The sequence below is a fragment of the Desmodus rotundus genome, chromosome 1 (assembly GCF_022682495.2).
Source record: "Desmodus rotundus isolate HL8 chromosome 1, HLdesRot8A.1, whole genome shotgun sequence".
Classification (NCBI taxonomy): Eukaryota; Metazoa; Chordata; class Mammalia; order Chiroptera; family Phyllostomidae; genus Desmodus; species Desmodus rotundus.
This window is the reverse complement of record NC_071387.1, coordinates 38,159,335-38,177,291: the sequence shown is the minus strand read 5'-3', so window position 1 is coordinate 38,177,291 and position 17,957 is coordinate 38,159,335. Positions and strand designations below refer to the sequence as shown.

General features: G+C 40.4%; 1 protein-coding gene across 3 annotated transcripts in view; it reads right to left on the bottom strand.

Annotated features, from left to right (window-relative positions):
• TLE1 (TLE family member 1, transcriptional corepressor) overlaps positions 1 to 17,957 on the bottom strand; it is an 81,910-nt gene that overhangs the window by 23,644 nt on the left and 40,309 nt on the right. For 2 of the 3 annotated variants that reach the window (XM_024560030.3, XM_024560031.3), the window contains exons 7-11: positions 17,183 to 17,387; positions 16,435 to 16,451; positions 4,513 to 4,629; positions 1,430 to 1,483; positions 778 to 930 (exon numbers count right to left, since the gene is read on the bottom strand). In XM_024560030.3, coding sequence (XP_024415798.1) covers positions 778 to 930; positions 1,430 to 1,483; positions 4,513 to 4,629; positions 16,435 to 16,451; positions 17,183 to 17,387 — 546 coding nt within the window. The remainder of the gene's footprint in view (positions 1 to 777; positions 931 to 1,429; positions 1,484 to 4,512; positions 4,630 to 16,434; positions 16,452 to 17,182; positions 17,388 to 17,957) is intronic. The other variant, XM_045195171.2, reaches the window with a different exon arrangement.

Sequence of the window (17,957 nt, the reverse complement as noted above, 5' to 3'; positions counted from 1 at the left end):
TCAACTTCTCACGTCCTTTAAATCCGTTTGAGAAGAGCTATGGTGCAGTAGCAAAGAACGTGGGCTAAACAGAGACCCCAGCTCTGTCTGGCTTTGGATGTGATGCACTGTACAAACTGGCAAGTTCCTCATGCTTCCCTCCCCATCAGTGAAATGGCATGAGGACTGACACCGTGTAAGGATTAACTGCAGAGTTGTTGTTATGGCTCAGTTATCGTGAGTTAAGAGATGACACACTCCAGGGTTTGCTAAATGACGGTGAGCATGACAGGCTCTGCTACGGCCCCCGCCACCAGTTCCAGGCTCCCCCCAGGGCCGCTTCATGTACATCGCCAAACGGACCAGCAAGCCAATCACAACATTCTCCAACAGGATGACTCAAGTCTCAAACCAGGTAAAAATGGACACCTTAAGAAAACGAGGACTTCTCAGGACATAAGAGGTTTGAGCTGTATGCTCATTGGGAAGTTTCAGAGAGCCTGTGCTGGGAAAATATCCCCTAAGTAAGAAGGCAATGGACATGGAAGCTTATCTCTCCCTTGTCACAGCCCAAGAGAGACAACTGAGAGGGAAAAGTAACACTGTCTAGGAACAAAGAGCAGAAGAATGCGTGTCACTTTTAGACACTCAGAAACAGAACTCTCAATCAGTAAAAATCCCACATTTCCAATATGTTAGGGTCCTCTGGTCCACAAAAAAAAAAAGAAGAAAAAAACCCAAACAACAACTAAACTGCTAAATAGGCAAGTATAGGCAGTAAGAGTTCTTATTACCTACCAAGCTCATTTCTTTGGACTTCAAAGAAGTGGAACTTCCTGAAGAGGCTGTAGAAGCTGGGCTGCTGGAAGCATCTTTCTTTAGCAGGCGGTTTTTGTCGATCCCATTTTCCCTGGGTGAGTGGGCAGGGCTTGCTCTCGGAGAAGAAGGGTCCTCAACAAGCACAAGCAAAATTTCCATGATTTGCTTACAAGGGACAGTTCTTTCCCTTACACACTTATCTCCACACTAATTCTCTAAAGTACAGGAAATGCTGATAGTCCTTTAGATTTAGGAGACTCGAGGGTATGCACATTAACACTGTTCTAATTAAAAGGATGATGTTTGCAAGTACACCCAATTAGACACCATACAGGGGGGAAAAAAAACCTTCTAGGAACAATCACGTCCCTGCTCATGCTCAAATACTTAGCCTAGAGGGTACTGGAAGAAAATGAGCACCAGACACCCAACTTAGGAATCCAAAACGATGAGGAAAGCTGACTTTATTTTTTTAAGGAAACAAAAGTTTGGGTCAGTTAGAGCATTACTGCTCTATCCATGAACAACCATTAAGTTCTTAATGTATAAAGGTGCAAGAAACCAAAGGCTGTGGCTCCACTCTTCCTCACAAGCCACTCTGAACATAAAGTTTGATAAAGAGAACAGTTACCTCATTAGACACATCCACAACTAAATTGTCATCACTTTTGTCACCATCACTGTCCTGGAAAAAGAAAAGTTTTAATGCCATTTATTTAAGGTTTGAGGCTCAGTTAAATTTCTATGGTTCTTGGAGTTAGACAGACTAAAACACCGCCTGGGATATGCCTAAGGGCTCCCTCCCAGATTGCCAGCCCTAATAATTAATCCCCTTCTTATCTGACCTAAGGCTACACAAAGCCCCAGGCAGGAATTCTGTTTCAACAGCATACCACTTATATAATCACAGCCCCTGTGTGAAGCTTGTCACATCGAAAGGGCTCAATAATTGTTTGTAGGCTGAATCTCCCTTATAATCTGAAATCCACACCATATCAGAGGTCTCTTCCCATTGGATTTCGAATTAAAAACACAATTTCATGTCACTGCTTTTCACCTTGAAGATAACCAACAAAGTCTAATGTTTAGACAATTCATAGTTATAAACATAAACAAACCATATTCCTGTGGGTTGACTAATTATTGCAAAAAATAAAATCAAGCAAGCAAAAAACTAATAAAAAACAAAGGTAGTTACTGGCTTGAATAACATACCAAGATCTGACCTCGTGTTAAGATTAAATCTCTTTAGCAATCAGCTGGGAATATTTTTGGAGAGATGGAAGGAAGCCAGGATGGCAGCAACCGCAGGGCCCCGGCACCCTGCAGTAGGGCTTTCACTGTCTCTTCATAAAGCCACGCATGTTGGTCATCAGAGCAAACTCCAAGGTTGAACTGAGTTTGAAAAAGCTTCAGAGAAGCTGTCCAATTTGATGACGTGATCACTCCTACAAGTTTGAGGCGGGCTGAAAAAGGCTACTTACTTTCTTAGCCAAAAGGGCTGACGTCCTTTAGTGCAGAGTAATACAACTGAGCATACGGAAAAAGTAGGCTATCGCAATGGGTCCTAATTCTCAAAAAGAAGTAGGCCCATAGCTTATGATCTAAACAGTCCTTTTACTGATGTCACTTATCAATTAAGAATATACAAATATTAGAGAAATATTAGTACAGGGCAAATATTACCCACAATGACCTTCTGTGGGATACAAATCCAGGCTAGAAAGTTAACCTCAACTTTAAAGTTATGTCTTAAATGTTTTTTTCTAACCATACCTACAGCAAGCATTACATGTGGGAGACCTAATATACTTTCTTCAATAATGTCTTACTTTAGACATTGTTATAAAGGCACTAGGCAATTCACTAATAACAACATAAATGACAACCAATGAAGAAGCCTAGGTAATTCAAAACAGTCCACTGCAAGAAATATTTTCATGTAATAAAAGAAAAATTAATACTAAAGAAAATTTTCTTTCGCTTAGTAAAGCCCACAGAAATGCATAAATGTTTTTAGGTGTACAGAACCCAAGGATGGCATAGTAAAAAATACAAGTTAAAAGTGTTTCCCTTTTCGAAAAAAATATTTTACAGAAATGGTTCATGTATTGTAGTATATAAACCAAACTGGCAAAAAGTAGCAAACAATTTATTACAATAGACCTTTGAAGTGAGTCCTTAAGTATTCTGTAATTTAAATCTTAGCTTTGTATTGAACACTTCTGCAAATATAAACTTTCACAGTATAGGATATGCCTGTTGCAAGCCTGAGGCCTCTGCCCCAGAGTCTTCAACCTTACCTCAATACATCACTCTCAACCACCTACATGCATGTTACAAAACAGTCATGCAGAGGTACGGATTGTAGCTCACTCATTACACACATGAGAACAACCTGGAATTGTATCTAAATTCCTGCATATAATGGACCTTTTCACCAGTTTATTAACAGTTAATGGTGTACACAATAAAGTACCGACACAGGGTGCTGGCCCTGGGAAAAAGATAAGGGACAAACATGATGTGCTAAAAAGCTTGGGCTGGTGAGGACCAAAACCCTAGATTCTTAGGATATTATTATAGGGTCTCTGACAAAATATCCATCCTGAGTCCTCAGTTTGGGAATCCTAGCATAGTGATTAGGAGATGGATGCTTGAGTCAGAAGGCCTCTAGGCTCAGCCACTAACTCTGACCTTGGGCAAATCACTTATAAGCTCTGTGCTTCAGTTTCTTTATAAAATGAAGGTGAAGGTACCAAAGTCACAGGGTTGTCCTACAGTTAAATGAAACAATCTATGTACAATAAAAGCACCCAGTAGCTGACACTAACTTGATCTGTTGCTTAAGAAATGTTACCCATTGTTAGCGACAAGCTTGAGCCAGCTAGCAAGAGGCAGAGAGGCCTCATGGGGAAACCTCTGCACAGCCTGCACACCAGCCAGCCAGAGGTAGATCCTTCTTCCTCCAGGAGCAACAGGAAGTGGCCTGATTCAGCTTTCTACTCTCATACTCTTCCTGAGAATGTGTTCATCCTGACACAGACTCTCAGGGACACACAAGGAAACTCCAAGTTATCCGTCAGCTGCCATGTTCATGACGTCAAGTACAGAGCCAACAGCCATTCAGCTTGGTGTGCTCCAATGTTTCTTCCACTTTTTCCACTTAACTGCTTGCTATACAACAGAACGAAGTCTGCCTCAAGACCTAATGCAAACTTGAATATACTATCAGGGTGGCATCCAAAAAGGTGTTTTGTGACACCACAAATCTTCCCCTGATCATTTTAGCCGCACAGACTGCCAAATTTGCAAAGCCTAGGACTAAATGATAAGGCAGGCCCCTGTTCAAAAAATGAGAATTTGAGGAGGGCTAGAGCACAGCATTAAAACCAAGGGTGAGGCAGGGTCCTCCTCCAATCAGGACCCTGTGCAACTGCACAGGCTGCATGCCAGTGAAGCCAGCCCTGCCTTCTTCTATCCCGGCTTAGGAGTAACTAAGGCAGAAAGACGAAATGTAATACTGAGCCTGGCAGAAGCATAATTTACAGCCCTAGAGGGAAATAAAACCCTGCAATGTAAGGATCTATCCTCTTCATAGTATTACTTTAAGGGATGTGGATTATCCCTCAGATAATACAGTATGCTTGTATACGCACTTAGAAATAAGCAAGTAAGCAACAAATTATCATTTCAAGTCCTTTATTCACTTACATAGTGGCTGGAGTCCTTATCATCCACCTTCCTTTTTTTGATGTCATTGGAAAATTCAGGCCCATTTCTGCGTTTATCTGTACCTCTTAGACTGTCTGGGACCAAGAGGGAATTACTCTGCAAGACAAAAAATTAATCAAAGATTTCGTCCCAAGTCTCTTTGTACACGTGAAAACCCAACCTGAATGGGATAGCTGTTTTAGAAAGGTGATACCTACACGGTCTTTCATTCCATTTAATTCATCTCATCTGAAGACTTGGCTGGCAAACACTTATAGAACTTTAAACACTTAGAAGGGAGACCCTGGCTACGCAATCAAACCATTCTTCAGGCCCTACTCACTTAAAATGTACTGTTGTGTTAACTGTTAAGAGAAATGGGAGCTTGCTGTTTATACGAGGATGTGTTTTTATTCTTTCCCTCTGCGAGTTCCTAGTCAAGAACATGAATGGTCTATGAGTAAAACCTGAGGTTATTCTATTAGACTTACGCTGTGACAGCAAAAGTCAGTGTTTCTTAAAAAAAAAAAAAAAGAAAGAAAGAAAGAAAGAAAGAAAGAAAGAAAGAAAAGAAAAAAGCAAAGAGAATAGGTGGGATTAATAGCATGGTTTTCTAAAAGACAAATCAACACTTTCCACAGCAACAATGAAGAAACTCCTTTGAATTCTTTTAATTTATTGTTGAAAGTAAGACTTGATGTTCCTCGCCAAAAGCACCGAAATTTAAGACCCAAAGAGGGAATTTCAGCCAGTGAATCAACAGCCAGGCCAGTTCCCACACATAAAAGCAGAAACAAGAACTAATCTTTTCCACAAACCACACAGGATACTTTCATTCACATGTGCTTGAGTATGAACTGTTGACCCAAAGAAAAGAGGTATTTAGTTATTTGGGGGTCACATGGCATGATCTGACAGTCTGTCAATTCCCATCTCCTCTGGAGCTAAAGCATCAGAACTTGTTACAATGAGTTATTTTAAGTGCTGGATTAGCATATGCAAGGGGGCAATTTGTTCAGTGATGTGTTACTGCCTTGAATGCTGAACGAGCTGTGCAAAAACCTTTCACAAAGCACAGATAACCCATTTCTGAAAGATGTTGGAGAACTAAGAGGAGGATGCCCGGAGCTGACAGACCATTGTTACCTTTCTCTGCCAAAATTTAAAAGAGAAGGGTCTGAGGAAAACCTTCACCTTAGACCACCTCTATCACCACTGTATGTACCAGAAGCAAATTTTTTGCTCACATTTTTAACCACCATGAGTATTCATTCCTAACTCACTTGCAGTAAACAGCCAGGTGGCTGGCTCTCAAAACTCCTCAGTGACAACTGTGGACCCCACCACAGGGGCATACACAGCTCAACCACATCCTGGAGGAACCAGAAGGTAATCTGAAGCCTCTTTGCCACTTCAGGGAATGACTCTGACATGAGCTGAGCTTTTCATTTATGACTGCTCAAGCTACACAAATGCCAGGAGGCTTACAGAAAAACAGGGGGAAGGACCAATGCAATTCAATATAAAGAAGCTCAGAGTAATGTCTTTAGCACAGGATGGGGGGCTGAAAGATGAGGAGCTAGTTGGATCCCGGAACTAATTACCTTGGCAAATGTCTGCTAAAAACAAACCCTTCGAAGCCAGACCCTCACTCCCTGACAAGATGCAGAGGCTTAATAAAAGTTTTGCAAAGTGCTAACATGCACTCAGAAAAGCTGAGCCAAGGAAGGGAGTAATAGCTTGTGCTTAAGTATAAAATGTGTACAAATATACCCATGTTACAGACTGTATCAGCCCCAAAATCTCCTCTTCCAGACTCGGAGCAGATACATTTAAGGACAGGGCTATATCAATTGTATGTCTGCCCACGTGCCCAGAAGCCTAGAGTTGGTGTCCACTGGCAATTTCAAAGTCTCTCATCAGAGTGTTACCTTCACTGCCCTTCTACTGTACTTAGCACGGGGCAACCAAACCACTAAGCCATTCAAAGACAGCTTTTAATCATCTTATTTTTTAATGATGTCAAGTGGTATCACAAACACCAGTAAATGACACTTCTGTTCAGAACAATTGAATTTTTGTTAGAAAAAATAATAGCATTCCTATAGCTAGACATGTGAGCATGTCAAATTTTGAGGCTTCCCTGTCTAGGTGTTAGAAGTTACTACTGTAATTCCTGCTTGAGCAGCTTCAATGAGGCTTACAAACTGAATGCATTTTTGAGAAAGCTCCGAAAAGTTCCTCTCAATTTGGACAGGGCTAGCAATTAGCACCACTGCTTACCTGAAAAGGGGCCCCACTCAAACGGCAGATTTATGAAAGTACGAAACAAAACATCTCATCGTACCCTTGGTGCTGTAAAACTGATTCAAAACAAGGCAGCAAAGAGTATGGGCTGGAAAGGCTGGAGAGCCAGTTAGGAGCCAGGGGGTTCCTGGCTCATACTGAAGCCCCACCAAAAACAGACCACTTTCTTTTGCCCTTGTCCCTATGAACCCAGTTTTTGGTGTGTAATTGCCCCTGACATCCTCCCAGCTCTGACTCTGCCTTCATTGCTGTTCTTGATTTAAGCAAATAGTTCTAGTCCAATGAACTTCATGACAGCAACGACAACCTTTTAGTTAACTACTGCCTAAACGACCCCGAGCTTCATGGTTCCTACATTTGCTCCCCAGGAACACACAACCAAAAGTGATTTTATGGGCATTACTAGATGTCCCACGTTACGGTAAATCTGTTTCTCTCATGCTGTGTTTTTCCCCATGCACCATCTAATGGTGCAGAGGTGGAATACAGTCGTTTTGATGGTCATTCTGAACCATTTTATACATATTTTATTATACCTGGGTACTGACTGAATATCCTCTGAATCCTTCAAAATTTAGGGCTCTATCTTGATTTGTTAGACTTGGACTAATTTAAAAAGGTAAAATCACAATTCAGACTAACAATCAACATTTAAGAGCAGGCTATGGCAAAAGAATAAAACTGAGGCTGCTTCACTGTCCTTATTTAAAAAGTCATGGACTGTAAACACGGATCTGCCCAAAGTCAAGAAGCTCTTCCCATTAAACGAAAGGGCCATCACCCCCAGAGGAGTGATTTCTAAACTCAATTTATGTACTTGAATTACTTGTACCCAAATACTTGGCCCCAAATACTTATCACTTACAAGTCACACTAGCTCTTTAGCTTATGAAGCTTAATTAACATTCTAATGGGCAGAGTAATGTGTAATATATACTGCATGCCTTCTCTGTTCCCCTCTTCTAAACACACAACACACACCCTGATTTACTCATTTGTCCACAATACCAAAAATGTGAACATAAAATAAAGAACATTTCACAGCCTACTTTAAAATGACCCTGAAAATGACCCAAATTTCTACATTTGCTTTCATGAGCCCTACCATTTATAACCCAGGATTTACACACACACACACACACACACACAGAGAGAGAGACACACACACACACAGAACTCAGCAGTCCAGGGACCCACTGCACTGGTTCCACGTGGCGGTGATCCCGACTGGTAGTAATCCCACAGACCCATTTACCACCACAGGCCTCTCTTCCTAGAGGCTGTGTTTTGGAAGATTTCAATCTCCCAAACAGCATTCATCAAATACAATTCCTTTTTCCAAAAGTTATTTGCCAAATAAATATTTAATCATGAATCAGTTTTTTTGATCAGCGTGAGAACTAGTGTTACCACATTGACTGACATACTCTAATTCCAGCCAAGAAGCTCAATGTTTTATTTCACCTTGCAGCTGGTAAAATTTAAGTATCTGCCAGAATTTTTCAAACACTGTAATTATCACGCAGACTTCTACAAAAAAAATGTCCTGAGGGCTGGGATTTCCAGACTGTATGTATGTTTTCCTTTGTTTTGAAATTTTGTTAAGAACAAAACAAAATCATCTTATTTACCTTAGATCTTCTAGAAGAACTCAAAATAGGAGTTTTATGCAGCCCAGGGGGGATATTTAAATCTGAGCAAATCAAGATCAGGAAATACATTATGATTTCAAAAGAAAAACTCTAAAACCATGATGATTTTCTGTACCTTCTGTGTTGCACGCACGGGTATAGAGCCAAGTAAAATGATAAAGGGAGATACACATCCAACCAATCTCTAAAGAAAAATGAACGCCCTGGAATACTCAGTACCAGCGACAGAAACAGGGACCAGAAGACCTATTCGCCCAACTGGCAGGACTCTCCCTCCGCTTTATGCTGAAACCACACGTGAAATGAGTACATGAGGTGCACGGACAGAGAAACCGTGCTCCGCAAGAAGGGATGACCTCTCCCTCTTAAGAATAAAGTAATTCTTTGAGAACATAAAATCTCAGTGGGCCTCTTCACTGGGAACAGGGAAACTGTTCACTATGACTAGTATGTGCTTCCTGAGGGTCACATTTTGCACTACAAGTGATATGATGGTGAAGATCACTAATGAGAGCAAAGGACCTACTCAGAGAGAAAAGAAAAAGTAGATCTTCCAACATTACAACCAGTGTGCACTCCTTGAGTAGTTAAATCCAAAGCACATTTTCCTAATTGGTTAAACATGTTTTGTAAAAACACATACCAGAACGTTCTCTGATATAGTTCAATGGAATCATTATTAACTAGATAGCTGGTAGAGTGTCTGAACCTAGTGGGTAGAAGTAGACAATATAGTCTCTTAAAATAAAGCAAAAGTAAACATTAAACCATACCTTCATGTAAGAACTTACCACGTAAGCAGAAGAGTCTATTAAACCTCAGAGAGCTTTCAGTCGAACCAAAGAAATGTCAAGATTTGGACTGTGTTTGGTGCCTTTATTCGGACCATTCAGGATACTGTTTTCATTTCACGTTCTCATTACCCACTCAAGACTAAGGTAGGACCCAGCTGCTTCAATATGCATAAAACCAGTCTTTAGGGTCTTATTCCAATAATTTTACTTTTCTTTTAGCAATTTAACAGTAATAGTTGTTCATGGATGCTGAGATATTTTGGATGGTAGACTCCAGAAAATATGAAAGAAAGAAAGTTTAATGAAACGTTACATTGTCAGTGCTATCAGAACACTTGTTACAAAGCCTTCTTCTATTCCTCATCTACTCTGCGGCCTCAAAGCAACTCTTCTGCCTACCAAATCTCAGCCTTGGAGCCACCAGCCGCAAATCTGAAAGGAAAAACCGCTCATGGATACAGCAAAAGCTAGGCTGGTTTCCCTAACGTGAAAATAATGTACATTATTCAAATGGATTTCTTTAGCTGCCATGCTGATTCCCCTAGGGAACTTTCTCCTCCCCGCAGGAAAAGTGTTTGTGTCAGAGGTACAGATTGGAAACTCATGACACCTCATTTATCCTGTTACACTGAGGCAGTGGGAACCTAATTTGCCAGCACACTCTACACTGACAATTAACTTCTCGGTGAACATTAAAACAATTAGGTGACGACGCACCCCGTCACATCTGTGTGCCTTCTCAACCAACACCTGGTACCAATTAAGTCATCACCCCACGCTGCACTTTTTGTTGCAGTCCAATTGGTCATACACGTATTCGGCCTGACATTTCGACAAATGTATTTACCCATAAAACTGAGATCCCCCCTTGTCGATGGCAAAAACGTGGAAGAAAGTGGAGAGGTGCGGAAATGTGTCCACTTGGCAACCACATCACATCTCAGAAGCCCTGGTGGTGAAGCGGTCTGCTGAAGGGTATACATCTATTTTTCATAGTCAAAATGCAAACTACAGAAAGAACCAATGTGTCCCTGAACCTTGATCTAGGAACTCAGTGCTGTCAGATGCAGAGGGGGGGCAGTCAGGAGGACTCCTGGAAAGGGATGCAGCCATGCAGGAGACACACAAACCCAGTCAGTATCTGGACTGGAAGAGTAAGTCAAAGTAGTAACATGATGCCCTAGGCATCACCTTTTATGTCCCCAGCTTGCTCTCCACCCCATTCTCCAGGGAAAGCAAAATAAATGAAAACTTAGGAGCTGACAATAAATATAATCACTTTAAGAGAATTTGTAAATGAACTCAGAATGCCTTCATTCCTCTAATCAGGACCTTGGTCACAGCAAAAACCGAATCCGTACTTCCAACTTTTTTTAAAAGCATGTTTTTGAAGGGCTACTTAGGGGTTACTGTTCTTTCTGCAGCCTCTAATGAGGTACGTTTGTTGCAAGACCAGGCCCTGAAACGAGAAAGCGCTGGGTCAGGACCTGACTGTGAGTTATTCGGACGCCCAATGGCTCTTACGCTCAGCTCTCCTTACTGAAAGATGGGAGACCCAGAGTTTGTTGCCTACTGCATTCCAAAGGGCATGAAAAGATGATGGGGCCAAAATGAAAACAAAATGTTGGAAAACCTGCTCCAAACGGCGGGCATCAAGTTATCTACTTACAGAATACAAACCAAGTCTACAAAGGTTTTGGAGAAATAGCCTCTACCTGCTCTTCTTTGTTTTTTAGACTAAAGATGCCCTCTACACAGCATAATCACAAGGAGATAAACCCTAAACATTCTCCAATCACACACAGGCTCCAATATCCACCTGGTGAGATAGGGCACCCACAATAAACAGACAGCTCACCTGTTACAGGTACACACCACTACTACCAACCCGGAAACCAAGAAGGGCAACTGGGGCTTTCCTTTCTTCAGGGGGTCGCCCTTCTCATGACAGTGATGCCAGTTTTCCCAGAGGAGCCATTTTTTTTAAAGCACATGGTTTCAAATTCTATCAAAAGGGAAATCTGCTGAGGCAACTGCTTAAGAAAACTTCAGTGTTTTCTACTGGGCCTAAATATTGAAATTTTAGGTGACTCATCTCAGTTTCATCCCTTATTTTCAGGCAATTCCTTGACATGCACTAGGTCAAGATAAAGTCATAAACACTTAGACAAAACTACCTTTTCCTAGACCCATTTACAAGACGGTTTGATGGATGATTATCACAAGAATGATCAAGTTCATAAGAAGCTGAGGCCAGTTTCATGGTCCCAACACACTAAAACACCAGTAACTGCCACTGTGTCACATGGGCCCTAATCTCCACAACTGCCTCACCTGTTGTATTTGAAAAAGGAAACGGGTAACTTCGTTGAGCATGACTAATAATGCATTCATTGTCATGCTAGCAGGTACTCAGGGGGAGGATGTTCCTAAAGGCTTGTATGTTATGACTGATGACTTGGTGTTCCCGGTTCCTCCACCCTGGCCCTGTGAGGCAGCCGCCATCACCACTTTGCAGAATCCTGCCTGTGCGGTCCGAACTCCCCTGACGTGTGCCTTAGTGCCTTAGTCCAAGCAGGTGTTCTGTCTATCACCCCACCCCCATGCTGCCACACTCCTAAGAGCCCACTGGGAGATAATGTGATATTCAAACACAAAACTTTAGAAAAACACCAACAATAAAGTTTTCTCCAAAGAAAGCCTCACACTTTATTTTCTCCTGAGCTCTCCAACATGCTGAGTGTCGTTTTGAGCAAAAAAGCGAAATGATGGGTGGTCCCGAACTAGGATTTGGACCTGCCCTACCTTGGCCAATTAACTAGGCAAGCAGAACAAGTAGAGAAGAAAAACAAAATAAAGACACCACCTTAAACACTGCAATGGCTGGTGTAACTACTTTTAAGTTAAGTTCTAAATATGAGACCGATAATTTTCGAAGCCAGTTACAGGAGTGACAACACAGTCCCTCAGAGATGTGATCTAATTCTCAACTGCCATTAACTAAGTAAAAATGTGATAAGAGGCACCCAACCTCCTTGAGCTTGGTGCCTTATTGATAAAATGATAACTGTACCATTATGATCTCTAATGTAGATGAACAGTACTTAGATTTCTCTGGACCAGGAACCGCTTTTGAGAATTTAATGAAAGTTATGACCTCTCCCCAGAATTTGGTAACAAGAACACTGACCCAGAACACTACATGCAATTGTTAAGGGTTCAAGAACCCTCTGAAGCCCATCTATGAACCCTGCCTAAGTCCACAGATCCTCTGTGCTCTGGAACCTCTCCCAAATATCACCTCCAAGTCTCCTCCCTTTTCTACATGTTCACACGGGTCAGGAATTTCAGTATTTTCATTCAAAAAATATTTGACTGCAACATTAATAGATATCACTGCAAAATGGCAACAAGTGACTCAAACAGTGCTTGGCCTATGCATAGTAAGTGCCCCATAAATATTTTTTTAAACTAATGAGTGTTTAAACACATATTCTATCCTATTTTCTTAATAGCCATATAACTTTCAGTAAACTCTCTAATTCTACGTCTTTCAAGCAGACTTATTGAAGTGATGTTCCCTTTAGCCAAAATTTAATGCAACTCATCTCTAATTCAGATGTGTTCATTGCTACTGAAATAACCTTCTTAGGTCATTATTTCTTTATTCAACAGCAAATAGCATTCTGACAGAAGGCTTATGTTAAAAACCACCACCACTATGAAGTTTTGCAAATTAGAAAAACACTAGTCAAATCTTAATCTATAAACAACTCAAACAGCAAAAGAAACCTCTTAAAAGTTACTGGGCTTTCTCATTCATCCCATTCAGAAACAAGAAACTTAAAAAGAGTCTTCATGTTTTCATTTCCTGGGTTTTACATTAAAACAGGTTACATTAAGGCTCATTGTTTTCCTACCATAAACCTTAAACTAGCAAATGGAATAATTTTGTCACTAAAAATAAACACACATGTCCTACAAACCGGTTTCAGACTTACAGATACAAATCCATACACACCCACATTGTTTCTAGATCTATGTAAGTTTCTGGTTTTTGCACTTAATATAAATAATGTTTGTTCACTATAGAAAGAAGAACAGAAAAATACAAGACTGGGGCAGTCTGGAATTTTTCAGAACAGGATCCTCAGCCTTATGGCAGAGGTTTTCACAGTTTGGTCCAAGAACTGGCCTGATGTTCCCAGACCCTTACACATCTCTTTTGAGGGCAGACTTTCTTCCTGTAATACAATGTTTTGCAACCAAAAGAAGGCATAAGGTGATGAGAATCCAGCTATCCTCTATTAAACCAGGTACTAAAGACATCTGCAAACAGGTAAGACAAAACCACTCTTTCCACTGCAATTGTTTTATTTTGGAAAATAGTTACTTTGTTAAATAATGTTAATACAAATTAAGTAGCTCTTTATCTGCTTAAGTGATTTTAAACGTGTCTTATTTCTAATCCAGCAAAATTTCAAAGTATATAACTCACATAAACCAATGTTCTTTGGGGTCATCAATAATTTTAATTTATGGGTATAAAGATTCTGAGACCATAAGCTTTGAAAGCCTCTACCCTGTACAACTGACCTTAACCCCTCATTGGGTGAAAAAGAAACAGGAGTGTTAAAGAACAATCAACTAACTTTATCTGCCAAGTAAAATTCAACTTCATAATTCAACCACTGTAGATATGTTCTGTACTATTTTAGGCTAATAGTACACATCATCTTAATACCCACTGCGGCTCATGTTCAACTCTACACAAAGTTTGAAGAGCTATTTATTTATATAACTGCAGCAAAATGCCATTTATGTGGACAGCAAACAATTTAATTCTTCCCTACAGACCTAATTAAATGTTTATGTTACAAACTAGTATAGTTTTTCCATTTTATACATCATCACCTAGAGTTTTCTGTAACGACTAGGCAGGAAACACATTATATTTTCTGAAAATACTCTGAATGTTATAAAATATTCTGAAATTATCATTACTTGTCAAAAATTTGATATGAAAAAAGGCAACATACAAATAACACATTAAGTAACCATTTATTTTATATTATTTTACAGATTGCTTTATGCAATGTATCTACATTTTGATTTGAACATTCACTGACTACTAACTCAACATGTGGACTTAAAAGTAAACCACAGCCCTGCCTGGTATGGCTTAGTGGTTGAGTGCCAGCCTGCAAATCAAAGGGTCACTGGTTCGATTCCCAGTGAGGGCACATGCCTGGGTTTCGGGCCAGGTCCCCAGTAGGGGGCATGCGAGAGGCAACCACACATTGATGTTTCTCTCCCTCGCCTCTCTAAAAATAAATAAATAAAATCTTATTAAAAAAAAAAAAAGCAAACCACAGCTGCCTGAAATTCAAGAACTAGTTTGATCTTTTTTAAGGACATAACTCACCATCCTTCCTCCATCCCACCCTCACTTCCACAATAAATTAAGTTCTTGCTTACATTTTTCAGTCAAAAATAGAAACAGGAGATCAGACACATTCAAAAATATACAAGGAGGTCTGAAAAATGCCTCTACTAGCTTAAGCATGCAAACCTCTACTGGTTCCTGCCACTCACTGGCATTTCAGAGAGGTACATGCCAAGGTACACCTTCCACGACTGCCTAAACTTTTGCTGAAACTTTCTACAGTCTACTTTTTAGCACTTTAGTCTCCTTTCCTTGGTTCCTTGAGAAAGGCCTTATGCCAAGTGTGCCTACAAATCCCAAACTACAGGTGCACTTCCCATTTACCTTACATATAGTAAACACTCAATAAATAAATATGCACTGCTATGTGGTGAAATCAAAAATTCAATAAATTAAAACCTACAGCAGACTAAAGGACACAGGTGGGCTCTCTCAATACTTGCATCTGTCCTCTGGTCCAGAATTTGGTTTTCAATTTGATACTCTACTGAATGGACATGGCAGAAAAGATGATAATCTACAGGAACACTGAAACATCAAACATAAAGGTCACCTCCATAAATCAAAGTCAGTTTACTTGGGTGTGTACTTTGCAAGGAGGATATTTTATTCCCTAGCTATATATTTTTTCTCTCCCCGACATTTTCCGGAGAAAACTTATAATACCAAAACTTTTAAACTAGCTACCCTCTCCTTTCACCATTATCCACTCTTCCCCCAACACAACCTGATACATTAAGTATTTCAAGATTTGTTTCAAAAAGAATTTTTAAAGTCACTACTGTTCTACACAGAAAATGGAGGGGAAAAAACCAAAATTTTCAGAATGAAAAGAATTACTTATCTTCCCTACAAACTCATTAAAAAAAATTTCAGAATTATTTAAAAGTTCAGTATCTTATTTTTTTTCCTGACCAGTTAAGGTTTAAGATGGTCAAAATAATGCCATATTCAAAAAGAAAGGCAAAAACCATAGGCTATCATAGCTGGAAAGGGGCCAATTTCTCACTCCAGTTGATCATATTTGAGAGATGCATTTTAGATACAGATCTCCCCGCAGCTAACTGGCGGATATATGCACGGATCAAACACACGTTATGCAAAATGGGAAAGATTTAGGCTGGCGAAAGGATGCACTCTCCAAGCACAGAACACCTGTCCACTGGATTTGTTTTTCTAAGAACTTAGACTCTCAGTTCTTTAGTCTAAAATAAATTTAAGTTCGAGTTCACTCTCCAAGGACAATTATGAAAAGAAAACTAGATATGGAAACCTAGCAACTAAGATGCATTTGCAGAGGATAATAAATGGTTCAGGTAGAAATAACACATTAGTAACCAATTTCACATATGGACTGTGACCTCTTGCCTATAAAACTGATTTAAGATACAAATGAATACTCTTTTAACCTACAGGCAACCTAGACTCAAAATGCAACAGGAAACATTTTTTAAGTGGGTCTGCGGCACACACAGATCATAGCAAACAGCTCTGTCCCAGAATCACATTGCTCTCATCTAACAAAAGTTATATGAAAAAGATGGGGGCGGGAGAGAAGAGGAATAGTCTTATTTTTTAAAAAATAAAAAACCTGGTACTAAGAGAGACAGGGAAGAAGAATATGTGTGTCTGTGCCTGTGTTTAAAGAAAGGCAGCTTGGGATGCACTGCAGGAAGGGAGGTGGGGGGGTGTGTTTATGTGCAGCAGGCATTAGGGTACTTACTGTGCCCGGTTCTCTGTCTGCTCCCGAGGTTACCAAGAAACGCACAGACATGCCCGTTCAGACACAGAGGCAAGAACAGAAATAAAAAAAAGGGGGGAATAATTAGAACACAAGCCCCAAACAGTTTTAAAAATGGCTTTTATTTATATAAGTCATTGCACATTCCTAATACAGTGATTTCCTGAAAATTACAGTATTTTGTAAACATAAGATTTACAGTTTAACCATACACAAAGCCTATTTTTTATTTCTTGACAGAATAAATTACTTTTCTTCAAAAATTAGTCAAGTGCAATTTTGCCCAATATTTAACGCATACTAGAATTAAAGCCTATGAAACTAAGTAGTAACAGATGCAATTATCAAACCTCTCATTTGAACACATTCACTTTCAAATTTAACTTCTTATTTCGCCCCATTTAACAACATTACTTTCTTTGAAAATTACCCAATTAAGCAGTTAACAGTTTTCCATAATATGGTACAGGCCACTGGCATTAACTAGGCAGTTGCCAAGATGTCAAGATGCCTGTAATCTAACGAGATCGAGAAATCTACAGATGCCCACGTTAAACCCTGAGAATTTCCAGGGTGAACTGTATTTCAGTGGCCAAGCTTTGCGACAGTTCCTCTTAGCTCATTGTTTGCTCTCTGAATAGGTTGGGGCTTTCTTTAGTGGTGCACACAACTTTGCAGCACTGCATGAGTGTGGGGACAAAGTCCTAATCTGGCTTGCCCGGCCTCTCACCTCTGTGGTGCTCTGCATCGTGGTGCTTCTTGTCATCTTTTATTGCCAAGTGAGACTGCCCACTCAGAGCACTAGACAGTGCCAGAAGGCCAGCACTGCCGCCCAGGGGCGGGATTCCAGGAGGCTGAAGTCCCGAAGGGTGAGGCGTTAGGGGGACTGGGGGTCCATGGCCGTGAGAAAGATGCTGAGCTTGCAACTGCTGCTGCTGTTGGTGGTGGTGAGGGAGGAAGAGGAGGATAAGGTAGTGGTGGGGTGGTGGTGGTGGCGGCGTTGGCAGCATCCAGGGAAAAGTAGACATGACAGAGAGGATGGAGGGGAACAGAACAGGAGGATGACACGCACACAAAGGGAGTGAAGAGAGAGACAGAGGGAGGAAAAGAAAAAAAAATGTGATTAGCATTTTCAGTTCATCAGAAGCTTTTACCTGATGAGTTGTAATCTTCCCAAAATACAATCCTCAGATCTATAGTGCCCTTTCTGGAATAACTAACCCCTGGGAATGTAGCTGTTTATTATCATCAGCAAGCCAAAGTTTGTAAGCAACTCACATATTAGAGTTCTATCTCTATGTGCCTCAACGGATGAAATCCAGTATGTCATTGAATCTAAGATGCCACAGATTCAAGACTTGTCCTGATTTCAGAAAGGTTAAAACTGGGGAAGCACAGATATGCACCCTACAGTATAGTAACTGAGTAGCCCTCAGTTACTAAGTGACTCCATTTTACCCCAACATTTCTTGCTTTAACTCACCACAAGGGTATGAGGAAACAAA